The following is a 14,802-nucleotide window of genomic DNA, read 5'->3' on the forward strand; positions in this document are numbered from 1 at the left end:
TAATCCATAAAACTGGTTACAGAGATCATACAAATCCACTATTCTTAAAATCAAAAATTCTAAAATTCACACATGTGGTTCATTTTCTCACTGCACAAATTATATATGAAGCAATAAACAACCTGCTTCCTGACAGTATTCTAAAACTGTTTTCTAAAAGAGAACGGGGATACAATTTGAGGGGGGAATTAAATTTAAAACATCCTTGTATCCGTACAACATTAAAAAGTTTTTGCATCTCTGTGTGTGGAGTGAAGCTGTGGAACAGACTAAGTAAAGACATGAAGCAATGTCCGAGCATGGCTCAATTTAAAAAGCGGTTTAAGGATATGGTTTTTGCAGGGTACAGGGAGGAGGTAGAGATTTGATAGGGTGTCCTTGTCCAATATTTTCATGTGTGTGCGGGTGCACAGGTATGTTGGTATGGGTATATATATCTGTAGGTTGTGTATCCTTTGAGGTGTTACTGGGGTTATTGAAAATGTGTATATGTGTGTATGTGTATATATGTATGTATGGATAGATATATAATAAATAAATAAATAAATAAATAAATAAATAAAAATACATGTGACATATAATGTAATTGCTAGGAGGTATTTCTGTAGTCTGTTGATTACTAGATAGTGGAAAAGGGGTGGGATTAAATAAGCTTATGCTTCTTCCTGCTCCTTTTTGAAAGTTATTTGTAGTTGTGGTTGCTCGTTTTCCTTTTGTTTTGCTTTGTTTGTTTGTCTCTTTTTAATTCTATGTTGTTGTACTTTTTCAACATGTTCAAAATAAAGATTCAATCAAATCAATCTTTCAAACCCAACGAGTTAACAATTTTCTCATACAGTTCTAATGACAGTTAAAGTTTAAGATTGTGTTATTGAGGAAACTTTTTTTTCAGAAATGAAGTTAAACGGGAATACAGAAGGTTTTTCTAAGCAGAAGCTCGTCCAGCTTTGCAACTGTGTGTATATAATAGGAATTAAACTGTACTTAATAGGGAAAAAATGTCTGGATTTACTCTGATCTGCAGTGATCACACCTGATGTCAGGTTTTAAAACACAAGTAACTACTCCCACTATTATATATTATAGGAATAATTTAGTGTCATTACAGTACAGTTAGGATTGTAATTCAATTAGAATTTATTAATGAACATATTAATGTAATTGCACTTTTTATTGCACGCAAAGGGCATTAGATTGGAACATGCCAAAATATACAAGGAAATACAATATACAAGGCAAAACAGAGTTTGTACAATTCCAGCAAACCTTAACATCAATTCTTCTTCAAAACAAACCGAACTTTCTTGAACAAGCTTTCTTGTAATTTCTTTAAGTGGTCTTCAGGAATAGTCCTCCAGGCTTCTTTAATTGGCATTCAGAGCTCTTCTTCTTCTTCATCATCTGTGGATGTTGTCTGCTTATTTGTTCTATTCTCTGTCGAGATGATCCCACACTGCTTAAGTAATGTTGAGGTTTAGGCTCTGGGGAGGCCAATCCATGACAGATAGTCTTTCATTGTGTGTTTTTATATCCAGGTATGATTTTACTGCATTACTGTGTTTGCATTCATTGTCATGCTGAAAAATGAAGCTGTTGCCAATCAGATGCTTTCCAGGTGGTACACACTCATTGTTGTACCTCTCTCCCGGACTTCTCCACATATATTGATGATTTGAACCAAAATTTTAAATTTGGATTTATCACTTTATAATTCTTATAAAGTGATGAATTACAAATTAAAAGAAAGTTTGGCTGCTTAAGACTTTTACACAATGTTGTATGTCATGTTTTTGTTACATTTTTGATGTTTAGTTGTTCAAAAAAGTCAATAAACTTAAGCTACTTTAAGCTAAATATAACCAATCACCAAGCAGCAGTACGGTTTTATATTACATATTTCTTTTGATGTTTGCTGTGAGTCACCAAAGTTAAGTTGAAGCAATCGATAAAGCCAAACTTGTATGTTCACTCTTGTCTCATACTGTATTTCTTATCGTATCCTATACACGCCAACCCTTCGAGCCACTAACAGAGTGCAGCCTCTGGCTTCCTGATCTTTAAAAAGAGATCATAAGTCCTTCACTCTGACATGTCTTCACTGTATTTCAGAATAAATGGCAAAGAAAGAAAAACAATGTATTTATAGCACAAAGTTTCCTAACAATTGTCTAATTTCCTCAAGCACTTTGGGTGCTCATCAAAAGGGGCAGACTCACTGCCTGTCAAAAATAATAAATAATAAATTCTTGTCATATGGAGTCATTTGCATGTGAAAAGCCCCTTGTTGGTCACCAAAATGTTTCTCAAACACGTCCCTCTTACTCTCAATTTCTGTGAGATCATGCCCTAATGATGACCCTAGGCACACTTTTAATCACTATTTGCATTGCCCTTTTAAAAATTATTCCACTCCTCTGCACAATTTTAACCATAGAAACAGGAGAAGGATTCTTGTGATTAATTCCCTTATAGACGCAATCTTTTAGGGCCACGTCAGTTTTCTCTTTGACATTTGAGGCATTCAAAATAAGTAATGTGAAATTTTCACATGTGCTTATGGTGCATCATGTAAAGCAAGTTTCCTTTCTACAGCAATTTTTCTCGAGATTGATGAAACCAAAGTTGAGGTTTTACATGCAAGCCACTTTAAAAAAAAAAAGTCACTCACTCCCGCTCTTATAGATCTACATGAACTCTATGGTGAAAGAGACAGCAAAGCGAATTCAGAAAAAAATTTTTGACAATAGATACAGAATTTTTTTTCTTTTTTGACAGAATTGCACTAACACTTACTCTTAGCAACACCTTTTCCAGTTTCACTCGCCTATAAAATCCAACAGGTCACCAATGACTCGTCAAGGTTTAGGGTTACAGTTGGGTATTGTTTTAAAAGGCAGGTTTTTCTATATTAGAGGATGTTAAAATAAAAAGATGTCATAGATTTTGCCATTACAGTTTCTCTGTAAAAACGCACACAGACCCCAAACCTTGCCCTTAACACTGAATGGATTCCCAATAACCTGGTGGATGTTAAGGCATTATGTACATGCATAGGAGGCAGTTTCAGATAAACAGTATATAATACAGTTCAGTGTTTCATCCTTTTTAATTTTAACATTTAGCATAAAACAACAGGATAAACTTTTTTTTTTTACATCAGTTTCCTATACTTGGATCCAAGAAATAGGTTTATGGTGCTGCAGCGCCACATTCATGTTTGAGTAATCTACAGTACATGCGAATAATAATGTAGCCTTCAAGGTTTATATATTTTCCCTTCATGGGCGATGTTATTAATAGCCTCATCTTTCTTGCTGCCTTAAATATAGGGTGAAATATTTTGACAAGTCCATAGCAAAGGGAGAGAGGTCCAGGCCAAAGAAACATTTGTTTGAATTAATCATTCGATTGTGAATTAACGGTAGGTTTACATCTCGCTGGACCTTTCTCTGTAACTCTGACATCACCTTGAGTCAGTATGTGCAATTGCTCCTGTAAGTCACATCTGTGTCTATTTAGGGAAAATCTTTACAGAGATAAATTATTTTTGAGCAATGAAGGATGAATCTCTTGTGTTTTCTTTGACCTTGTGAGCAAAATACAAAAAGTAGAGCAATCGATCTCTACCCTCTGAAGATACCACAATATTGTATTTTGGAATGAACAGCGCGGGGGGGGGGGGGGGGGGGGGGGAATAGAAGTGAAGCCAGATGAACAGCTGTATTGAGATAAACCGTCACCCCATATGCTGAGGGAAAACAATCTCTGCACATTACAGAGAGTGAAGATGAAAAAAATAAGCTTAATCAACTAACATTGATATTACTTCTGGCAATTAGGAGCATGCTGGTAATGATATGAGTTTTCAGCTGTAAATAATTATGCTGCCTGCGGGCCATGCTTTAATTCTCGGCTGTATCTATAAACAATAATCAAACCAACAGCAGCAGGCTAAAAGTTGGAGATTTGTGGTTTGCAGAGCAGCGGTTGAGGAGCAGCTTATTGGAGCCCTGTGGTGATGCCAGTAGTCAGGGTCACCTTCAGGTGCTCTCTCATCTGTACACCAGCGCGCTGTTCTATTGATCAGCCGGGATGTTTCAACACAACAGATATACATATACAGCTGCACACAAAGCACATGCGAACGTATATGAAAGGTTTGTGCAAAGAAGTGCACATGAATGCATGGGTCCTCCTACCTATATAGTGTGTGTATGCATACTTTCTGTGCACACATGCATAAAGCTGGCATGCTTTACTCATTCTTCACATAGGATTTCCGTGGCAATGATTACAATAATACTAGGTTTAGGAAACTGACTCAGAACTAAACGTGCTTAACATGCTTGTTTACTTCAGTGCTCCTAAAATTAATACCAGTTTTAAAAGAGCAACATAGGAAAAAAAACTTTAAATGCTAGAGTGAGACTTGACAGGTAACTTTTACTCACTGTCACACAGGAAGCAGAAATCTGCTGATGTGTTGGGACTAAGATGAAGTGCATAATTAAGGAAACATATGAAAGCCAGCACCAGGCCTGAGATTAATTAGGTGTGTGTCAATACCCTCATCAATATCCGATTAGCTAATGACACATGGCCCAATGAAGGCTATTGATCTTCTTCAAGTATGCGGAGTTAATAGGTTGAAGCCCACACTCAAATGGAAAGCTGACAGAAAGCTGTAGAAACAGTTTCAATGTATTTGGGACACAGGGCCCTAAACACAGCAAAAATCTGAAATGTCCCTTCAGTCATAGACAGTCGGATCACATTCGCGTAATGTGGCCTCGTGGGATTGCAGTGATTGCTGTGACCACAACTGAACTTACTCAGCTTTGCAAGAATTCCCATTCTTTTAGTGATAATTAAAAATGACCCAAAGGATCCCCCTCCCCAAAATGAAAAAAAAAAAAGACTCAATCTAGATTAATAGTGGTGGAATGGCCAACATCATAAGTTGGCCCTTTTATGATAATGATTGTAATGATAATAATGAACACTTGGATGAAGGATGAACAATCCCCTGTCCTGGAGTTGAATCCCTATACAGGTTAATTAGGTAAGATAACATCATTAGCCACTCTCATGCCTGCAAAGAGAATTAATTGGATAAGATGGAGATTTAGGTCTATATTTAATCGCATAAACGATCAATGACAGCTTAGGCAGAAAATGGGAGGTCCAAATCGGTGGGCATCTTATTTAGAATATATTTAACCAGCTTAATAAGCAAAAATAAAATTAAACAAATGTAAGTGTAATATAGATCCTGTAAATACTGCTTTTGATTCAAACATGCATTAATGATGCGTTGTTGTTCGTAGTTAACTTCTGATTGTTTTCGGCTTTGTTCATTAACCAAAGAAAGAGTGTGATACGGGTCCCCTGAATGAACTCAGAGTGTTCACAGCAGCTATCATAAACTTTTGATAAAACAAAACAGTGACTCCGTAGTGGCAAAAAACAAATGAGGGCTATTCATTGCTGATACATATGAGCAATCTCTCTTCCTCAGTTGAAAAGGCCACCAATGGCCTGATGGCTTTGCAGTCATAAATAAAACAGAGGCTGACTGTTTGTTCTAAGGGAAGCATTAGTAGTTCATGATCTGTTTTAAGGAGACATTAGTGTTAATATGCCTTATGCCAAACATGAATGGGCCAATCCGCTGGGCATTTTGTGACTATCCTTCATAGCAGCTGTAAAGCTTGCTTGGTTTTCTTTGGCTGAGAAATACATTTGTCTGCACTTTCCTTTAAATAATGCATGCAACTCGTGTGAATTGTCACATACTACATAATGGATGTTTACACAGCAGCACGAGCACTTTAACGTCAGTTTGGGAGGTTCACTGGAATCGACACTGAGCGATGACAAAAGGGGGAAGTTTCGTACTTTTGTTCAGGTGAAACTATATGTAAACATTTGTTTGAAGAAGCGCCATACCGCACTCCACATTAATAATTCAGCCTTGTTGAGCAGTGATGCCATCTGTTAGATGAAACTATTACACAGACCAGACTTTATCTTGCCAGCTTAATGGTGTTGGTCATGGGTTGCCACAAACTGTCAGAAATGTCCTTCCCCAAAATGTGAAATTGGATAACTCACAGTTCCTGCTTCTGTCATTCATGTTGTATTCATGACAGTCATCTTGCCGCTCTCGAATAATGAATTGTGTGCTATCTTTCAAATATAAAAAGTTTAAAACCGGACGTGTGTACTTTCACCCAGAGAAAGTGAACATGAGGAGGTCATCTGACACCAAGTGTAAGGGCTTGCTGTTAGGACCTGCGTCACTATCGCCTTGGCGACTGAGGTGTAGCTAACCATAAAGAGGGAGGATTCTGACTTCACAAGGTAACATACCTCTTAATCCTAAGTAATAACAATATCTATGTATTCAGTTACTGTTATGGTGTGCTAGTTATTTGCAAAAGTTTGGCTTAATAATCCATTCAGATCAAATTACATAGTTTAGTGAAAAGCCTTCTTACCTGCTTTTAATTTACCTGAAGAGGAGCAGTTTGACAGAACTCAGAAAAAGGGATTGTTTCTTATGTTACTATAAATTTATAAAGTGCAAAGAGCACATTTAAAGTAAATATGCTGCAAAATGTTAAAAAGCCTGGCCCCTTTTTTGACTCTTATTGTCAGCCGTGTGAACTGTGTGTTTTGGGGGAGACTGACGGCTGTCAAAGAACAAGAAAAGGCTTCTGTCTGCAAGCAAATAAAATATTCTTTGGTGCGCGATGCCCTGTCTCTTTGTGACTATTGAATTACAGCCCCGATCCGTGTTTGTGGAAACGGGAAAAAAAATGTCAGGGAAGATTTCAGGTCACACCATGCCTCAAAAAAAGGGGAAGTGCCTTTTCTACTGCAAACACTGATCCCACTGTCATTCTGGATTAGGGGCTGATTGAGCTTAGCTGACTAGATGACAGAGGAGATGGTCTTTCTCAGGGCGAAAGAAGTAGATGGAAAAAGGTTGCAGGTCAAATATAGTGACATTCCTGAGGAACAATGCACACACTTGCGGTATTTTTAATCAGTAGATCCATTGTTCATATTAGTGCTGTCACTATTTTAGACGTCTAGGGTAAAGCACAAGCTCCTTATTTAATATATTCAGTGTTTGAATTTATGTGAATAAAGTTTAACTCTTAAAAAGTTTTGAGAGAAAACCTTTAAAATGCTGCTTTGTGTGGAAAGGTCCAGAAAAAGTCGTGAAAAAGTTCTTTAAAAGCCGAAATATTTTCAGTTCCAAAATTTAAAACAGCAATCAATCGACGGCAGCGTTGTCTTTTTAAACTCTGAACCGAGCTGCTTGTTCCCACCATTTTGCTGTGATTGAACAGTTTTGTGGTGTGCAGGTCAAAAACAAATGCAATTGCAGGAAATCGTATATAGATCATTTAGCTGCACCCTGGCTCGTGTCGGCAGAGTGTGTTTGCATGGGTGTATTGCTCAGTAAACACATGAGTTAAATTAACACAGCAGAGAAGTCCAAACTTCTTGTCTTTTTTTTTGGATTGATACTAGCAAAAAAAAAAAAAAAGTCCAGAAAGTGCATTAAACCTCCTGGACTTTTGGGGTTTGTTGTGCAGTGCTGTAATATATTCACATATGGCTGTTGACGGAAAGCAGAAAAGTGAGCCAGTCCTTTATATGGTTAACAACAGTACTGGCAATCTCAGTATTTGGCAGGGGGTGTTCAGTTTTAACTACTAATGGACTTATTTTTCTCACAGCATCACAATTTTACAGCCTGTGTAAAACAATTGCACACACACACACACATGCAAACACACAATGCCAGAAAAACAGTTCACCAAATTAAAAACAGGAATGTTAGGGTGTCTTTAATTCAATAAAATACACATGTACAGGAAATGCTACAAAGCACCTCTTTATCTAAAAGTATTATCCTTCTTCTGGTGATAAGCGCCATTAGACACAAATAGATGCAGCTGGAAATGTAGCTGAAAAGTTTTACTCTCCACAGTTGTTTACGCGATCGCTTTTTCCTTTTCTTTTTTTGTTCTCTTTTTTTGTGGGCCGTGATAAGGTGCATGGATATCCTGTGGTCTTTGCCTAGTCAATGTGCGCGGACCGCACACTGGCTCCGCTTTCACTGAGTTATTACGTCGAGTGTAATTTGAAACAATTACAAAAACACTGGCCCACTTGTTACAACACTCATTTTCCCTCACATATACAAACCACAGATTCAATAGCTTTACATGTTTTTCAATCACACCCAGTGGAGCAGTGTTCAGTGTGAAAAAGTATAGCATTTCATCCTAGCTCGCATGGTATGGGATAATCTTTCACATTTTGCCTGGGGTTTGTTTTGCTATTTCAGCAGAAACTTGTGCAAGCCATGTGAATTACCATAGGAAAAGACGATAAAAATACCAAATGATACTGTATCAGATGTAAATGAATAAACACTTTGAATAATCAAGGCAAATAATTTGTTATCTGTGATAATAAATGGTGTTTAGTGTCCTACATTCTCTGAGATGCATTGCAGAGATAACGGTTTTAAGCACACAAGCAGGAGGAGAGTGTGTAATGCTGTGTGTGCTGCAGTAAAGGCTTTCGTACACACATTCAAATAAACCTTTTTTTTTTTATAGCTCTAATAATATAGGCATGCTTTAAATTAAGAGGCAAATTTAACGTTTGAAATTAAGTCAATAGTAGCATCTCTGTGCTTTTTATTTAGTTTTTAGTTTTTCATGAGCCTCGGTTTAACTTTATGTTTTTTTCCACCATTTTTCACACATTCTGTTTTTTAGGCCTGGTCTAAGTTCAGAAATCAGGGTCAGCCAGTGATGATCTTTTGCAGTTTGTGGAGATGGACACCTTTGGCAGTGTGAGTACAGTTTCACTTCTGGCCCTCATAACAGTGTGACTGAACACAGCGAGGTCAAATCCTTGTACCTCCAGCTCTCCCTCTCTCTCAAGGTGCTGGAGCAGCCTGACCATTGACATTTAGCATTCCTCTGTGCTGCCTCTGGGTTTTCAATGGGGGGGGACTGAGAGATGCAGAGGCCAGTGCCTGGTTCTCAAGGGTAAAAACAAAAAGGCTCTTGAAAATCCCAAGGAGTTCCCATGATCCTAGGAAAGACCTTGATCCGACCTGTGTTAGATTTCCATTCCATGGATTAGGACAAAAAGAGCATATTTGGCTCATATTTACTGGCATTATTTTGGTATTTGTTTTGTATTTTTCCCTGGATTGTGGAATTGCAGCGTTTAGACGACTTATCTAAAATTTTGGCAACAATAAGAATTTACAGATTCTCTGCAGTTTGTTTTCACATCCATTCAGAATTCATGCCCTTCAATGACATTTCTAAGTCGGTACAAAAGCTTGTAGTGACATTTTATGGTAGAAAGTTTTCAAAGTCATTTTTCAAGGTTTTTTCCAGCAACATACATAATCTGTTAGCATCAAAGGAGCACACATGCATAAATAATTGACTAATTCACTTAAAGGGGGCCAGCGTAGATTAATTAAGCTTGAATACTAATTATGTTTTCTGTCTACACCAACTGACGCGGTTGTTGTTTAGAAGAAACTGTTTGGTGGGTCACAATTACCATGCACATATAAGGCTGCTCTATAAATTGAGACGGTTTCACATTTTAAGGGTAGAATTGGCTTTGTATGCTTTTGAAACAAAATGCTAACCTTATCTATACTCATTTAAATAGAGATGCTTTGTAGATGTTTTAATTATTCTTATGACATTTTATCAATATAACAATTTTTATTATGTGGATAGATAAAAAGAGACTTTGTCAACATGAAAACAAAAGTGGTCATTGATTTAGCAAGGCTCAACTTTTGCGTGTCACATCGTTTTATTGCATGGAGTTATGATGTGTAGTCGCACATATATGTATATTAATGACTTTACTCGCTGTGTGTATCATGCCCTTGGATTCAAACTGTGTTGATCAAGACAAATAAGAAATTATTTTTAGGTACAAGTTGGAGCTCAGTGAAGACACAAAACACATTATGGGATCTCTGTGTAAAGCTCTTAAAACTCTTGTCACTTCCAGAATCACTCTTGTCCCTGAATCCTTTGCCTAGTGCGCAGGGTGCTTGTCTGGAAATGGTAGCTTTAAGTAGCTCAGTGAAGACAAGGTTTTGCTGTCTACTCTCCCCTGGCAAGCAGCGCGCAGGGACAGAGGAAGACAGCTCAAAGCTGGGGCCTTGTTTACAGCTGTATGGGGAAGAAAACAGGCAGACGTAAATGAGGGTTGACGGTTTCATGAAGCACAATTGGTTGATGGCAGATTCAATGTGACTGGGCTGAACTGGGCGATGATCCGTACAGTATGCAAAATTCACTTTCTAGCTGGTCTGTGCCCACCAGCCCCTAGCAGCGAGCGGTCTTCCCCAAGCCCTTCTAGCTATGCCTTTGAATGCAACAAGAACTGAACAAGGCATTGTTGTGCTCAATTCCTTTTGACAACAATCACATTTAAAAAGAAAGAAAGGGAAAAAAGTCACGATTCTCCTTTTTTGTCACCCGTTGTAAATTATTTTTTTCCCATGTTGGCTGCAAAGTAAGCATTTGGTGTGCTTCACAGTGAAATGAGGTGGAGTGGGTGGATTTAAAGGGGCATATGTAGATGCCTTCAGATGGGAAGAGAATGGGCCTTTTGTGCTGTGCTACTATTTACAGTATGGCTGTTGTGAATGGTATAATACATCCAAATTTCTTGGCGTGTAATTTTGGTGCAGCTCCAAAAGTTTAACACATGTTTGTGCAAAGTCACAGAAAACAGCAGAAACTTTGGCTTGGGCTGGTTTTCACATTTCTCAGTGTACTGCATAGTAAGTCCTGCACCTGACCAATTAGTTGGCTTTTTTGTTTTTTTTAATGAGTCCTTTCTTAGCTTTCATGACAGAGAGCTTTACATGGCAGGATGTGCACCCAGAGTCTGGGGCTACCATATAGAGTCTAGGCTCTTTACTTGGTTACCTTATATTCAAATTGACACTTTTATTTGCAGGGCATGAAGCTATCGCACTATGCACAGTTAGAAACATGGGAACTTTTATAAATCAGAGTAATACAAAATGTGCTTTGAGGACAACCAGTGTAAAGACAAAGAAAGAAAAAAAGAACAGTGCCAAAAACCCTTCATGTTATGTGCTTAAAATGTAAAGTCTGCTATAAATTATGAAGTAAATGATATTGCAGATATTTCTAATTGGGCTGTTAGCATAAAAGGTGGCTTCTTCTTAAACGTCCACTCTTCAGATGGTTTGTGGTTCAATCCCCAGCCACATGCCACAGTGTCCTTGGGAGAAACATTGAACAATAATAGCAAACATCTGTGTTGAAAGGACTTATATATGCAGACTATTAAAGATTATTTTCCTAGTCTGAAAATCAATTACAGTAGCAAACAAATCTGAAATGTTTCTAATCACAGTATGTGTTGTTAAAAGGCTGAACAACAAGCTTTTAGTGTCAAGGGGGAAAACTGTAGTGTGGATGGACATTATTTTATATTTAGTCATTAAGGATTTCCGAATTGGCTCTGAGGTTCCAATAACAATCAGCATTTTAATACCATATAAAGAATGCAAATACCATTTAGCTTATTCAAATCACTGATTTAGTTTGCAGGATAATATTATTTAAGTTGTCTGGTGTACAAATGAGGAGTGTGTGCATTTTTCATTAGCAAAAAAAGAACTGTTTGATTAATTTTCTTCTAATTGTTGCAGGGAATGTCGATAATTTGAGTATGCACCTGAACATTAGTGCAGAAAGTTCTGTAAATTGTTTACTGAAATGTAAAAAAAAAAATCAGAGAGAGAAGAAGAAGAAGAAGAAAATGAAAGAAACGACATGGAGACATCTTCACCAATGCCAAATTTGTCTCTCATTTTTGTATGTGCAACTCAGAGAAAATGATTGGTACCCAGTCGAAAAGAAAATGGTTTTTAAATAAGTTACAATTAGATAAGCATTAATCTCAGTGGTATAAATGAATGTCTTGCTGTAGGGCTTGTTGAATGTAAAAACAGATTTACAAAAACTCCTCTTACCAGATTGGTCTGGAAGTAGTCCTCTGCTATTTTAATTGCTCTGTCATTTAGAGTTGAAATAAGCCCTCCCCACCCATTCTGCCCCTTGATTTTTCCTTTGAAATTAAATATTGTATACAAATACATGCTGTTCATGGGCATGAGCACAGTTCATCACTGAAATCTGCATAAAATGATGCTTAAAAAGCTCCATACGCTCTGAGCAACAAAGCTCTTTTATATGGCGCATTCTTATGTAAACATATCAATAACAAAAACAACTACTTATGCTTTTTACCTCGGCTTTCTTATTGTTCTGCTTGTCCGCAGAAATGAGAGAAATGTGGGAGTGCGGGGTTTGTTCCACATACTCTTGATTTCAAAGAAACCCATACTTTCTGTCTTATAGCCCTTCTTCTTTTTTCTTTCCACTTCATACCAGTGAAGACCACCTACAACTCCAAGTCGGAATAGTGTTCACTTAGCCTGTCTTTGTATTCCCCCTGCCGCCATTTATATTAAATTTGTGGCATCTTCAAGAATAAGTCCTTCATCAAAAATCTGTCTTTACCAAATGCAGGAGACCTGACATGATGTTATTTAAACACCACTTCTCTCCCTCCTTTGAGGGTTTTTAGGTTGAGTTCATGTGAATGGAAGTAATGAGAAGTGTGCCTGGATTTCCATACTCATTTGCACACCGAGACGGTGTACTCTCATGCAGCTTGTGCAGAAAAAAAGAAAGAAAGAAAGAAAATGCATAATTTTCCAGGCGCGAGTGTTGTTGCCCGTTCTTTTTAGAAACAAGGAGGGAGTATTTTAATGTGACCTTCATTACACATTCGTGTCAACTTTTCTTATCTATTTATGATTAAATTCTTTTCCACTCCTGTTGTTCAATTAGTGCTTGACCCCTTTAGCGGCGATGTAAATTAAATGACATTTCAGTGTCGTCCCATATTTAAAATACTGCGTTAGTTGCGGATCATAAATGATGATCTTCATTCTGCAGCTAATTTATTCATTTAACAATTTCCCTCCAGAAGTTACAGCAGAAGGCTCTGCAGCAACCTAAGCAGAAGAAATCCAAGTCGGCTGAATTTCTGATGGGTGAGTCCTGCTTGATGAGTTATTGCTCATAATTTGTGTAAGGATTAATTAACTAATTACAGACAAATGGCTTTGGGCTAAATTTTGCTCTTGCTTGTCAGGGCGCAATTTGTAATTATTTTAATCATTTCTTCTTCTCCTCTTTTTTTTCTCCTCCTCCTGCAAGATTCTGATTTAATTTTAACCTAATTGTGTTTTAGCATCATTCGAGGAGGATGCGCTTGAACATTTTGGGGCAGTCAAAGCACCAATAGAATTCTGTTGTTTATAAATATGCCTTGTTTTTTTCTTTTTTCTTTTAATGACTCACTTTGATGTAAGTGTTGTCCCGGCCCTGCGTGTCATTGTATTTTCATTTATGTTTCTATTTATTCTGTCAGGGAGAGAAGCGAGAGCTAATGTGGTGGGCATTGAAAACCCAGCCTTTGATGGAGAAAGAAGCACCGAGCATTCCATTCCTCCGGTTTGGCTCGGGAGAGAAATTCGAGGTGACAGACCAGATAGCACCCTTGCAGCTCACCAAAAAAAAATGGAGCCGCGAGCCCCTGCCAAAGAAAGAGGTGAAGCTTCATTCTTCATTAGCCTCAAATTTGTTGACAGTAGATGTGTTCCTGATCTAACCTTTCTCTCACTGCCTCTTTCCTTCTCTCAGTCTGTAGCTTTCCATTTGGGGGGCCCTTGGTCCCTGCATTCCAAAGCAAGCGTGTCCTAACAAGCAACCCTCGTATAACTTCTTCCTTCGCTGGAGAACGCTACAGTAGTGGGTGTTCTATCTCTATCTAGAAGTACCCTCGACACAATCAGCCTTGACTCCCACTCTCGGCTACATGCCTTGTGGTGGGCTGGAGTCATAGGAGAGTGCATTTACATACGCTACTACGCTATCGAGCCGATCCGCTGTCTGTGTGGTGTACTCACAACGCCCCCAAAACACAGCTTAAGGCCAATCAGGCATACGAATATGCCCCCTTATAATTCAGTATGTCAGAGAGAACTCTTGAGGAATGGGATGGTAAATTAGGATGTGTTCGAGGTTGTGAGTGTGCCAGTTTTCTCGGGGATGAGTCACATGTTAGATTCTTGATTTAATATGGTTTATTTTGCTTTCGCTGTGTATGGCTAGTAATTATTATCTATTTTGTCATTATTTTTTATGCACAAGAGGCAGAGCAAATCCTGGGTGGAAAATAAAGTTCATTCTCAAGTTGCTCTGGAAAAGCAATCATCTTTTTTTTTCTCTCCCACCATCGGCTCGCATTTGGTGTGAATTAAACACTGTCAATATCCATTATAAGGATTTGCAAGGTAGGCGACCAAATCCGGAATCAGAGAGCGAGCCCCATCCGTTCAGAGAGGAGTGTTACATCTGACTGCCAGTAACTCAGAGTAGCGCTGCAATTGGACAAGGGAAGCCTGCTTTGATGGACTGCCTTCATTTTTACATGGACTTGATTAGGAAGGCAATTTATGGTTGCTGAAACACTGCAAATAAATAAAATTGAAAATGCACTGAAGAATTTATAGGTTCTGAATCCACAAACTATGAATCAGTAGCACGCAATAAGCACTTCTGACTTGTGTGCCTTTACTGGAAGATCCAAACAGAAAATGTTCCATGTTTG

The 14,802-nt window shown here is 38.0% G+C and overlaps 1 protein-coding gene across 1 annotated transcript in view; it reads left to right on the top strand.

Annotated features, from left to right (window-relative positions):
* The first annotated feature begins 8,567 nt into the window (after positions 1-8,567).
* Positions 8,568-14,802, top strand: part of ofcc1 (orofacial cleft 1 candidate 1) — a 73,901-nt gene continuing 67,666 nt past the window's right edge. The window contains exons 1-3 of the mRNA XM_085287481.1: positions 8,568-8,884; positions 13,114-13,184; positions 13,565-13,740. Of these exons, the coding sequence (XP_085143607.1) occupies positions 8,867-8,884; positions 13,114-13,184; positions 13,565-13,740 (265 nt within the window). The 5' untranslated portion in view covers positions 8,568-8,866. The remainder of the gene's footprint in view (positions 8,885-13,113; positions 13,185-13,564; positions 13,741-14,802) is intronic.

This window comes from Mchenga conophoros, linkage group LG9 (genome assembly GCF_057382185.1).
Source record: "Mchenga conophoros isolate Kocher_MC1m ecotype Shallow Benthic linkage group LG9, M_conophoros_male_GT1.1, whole genome shotgun sequence".
Classification (NCBI taxonomy): domain Eukaryota; kingdom Metazoa; phylum Chordata; class Actinopteri; order Cichliformes; family Cichlidae; genus Mchenga; species Mchenga conophoros.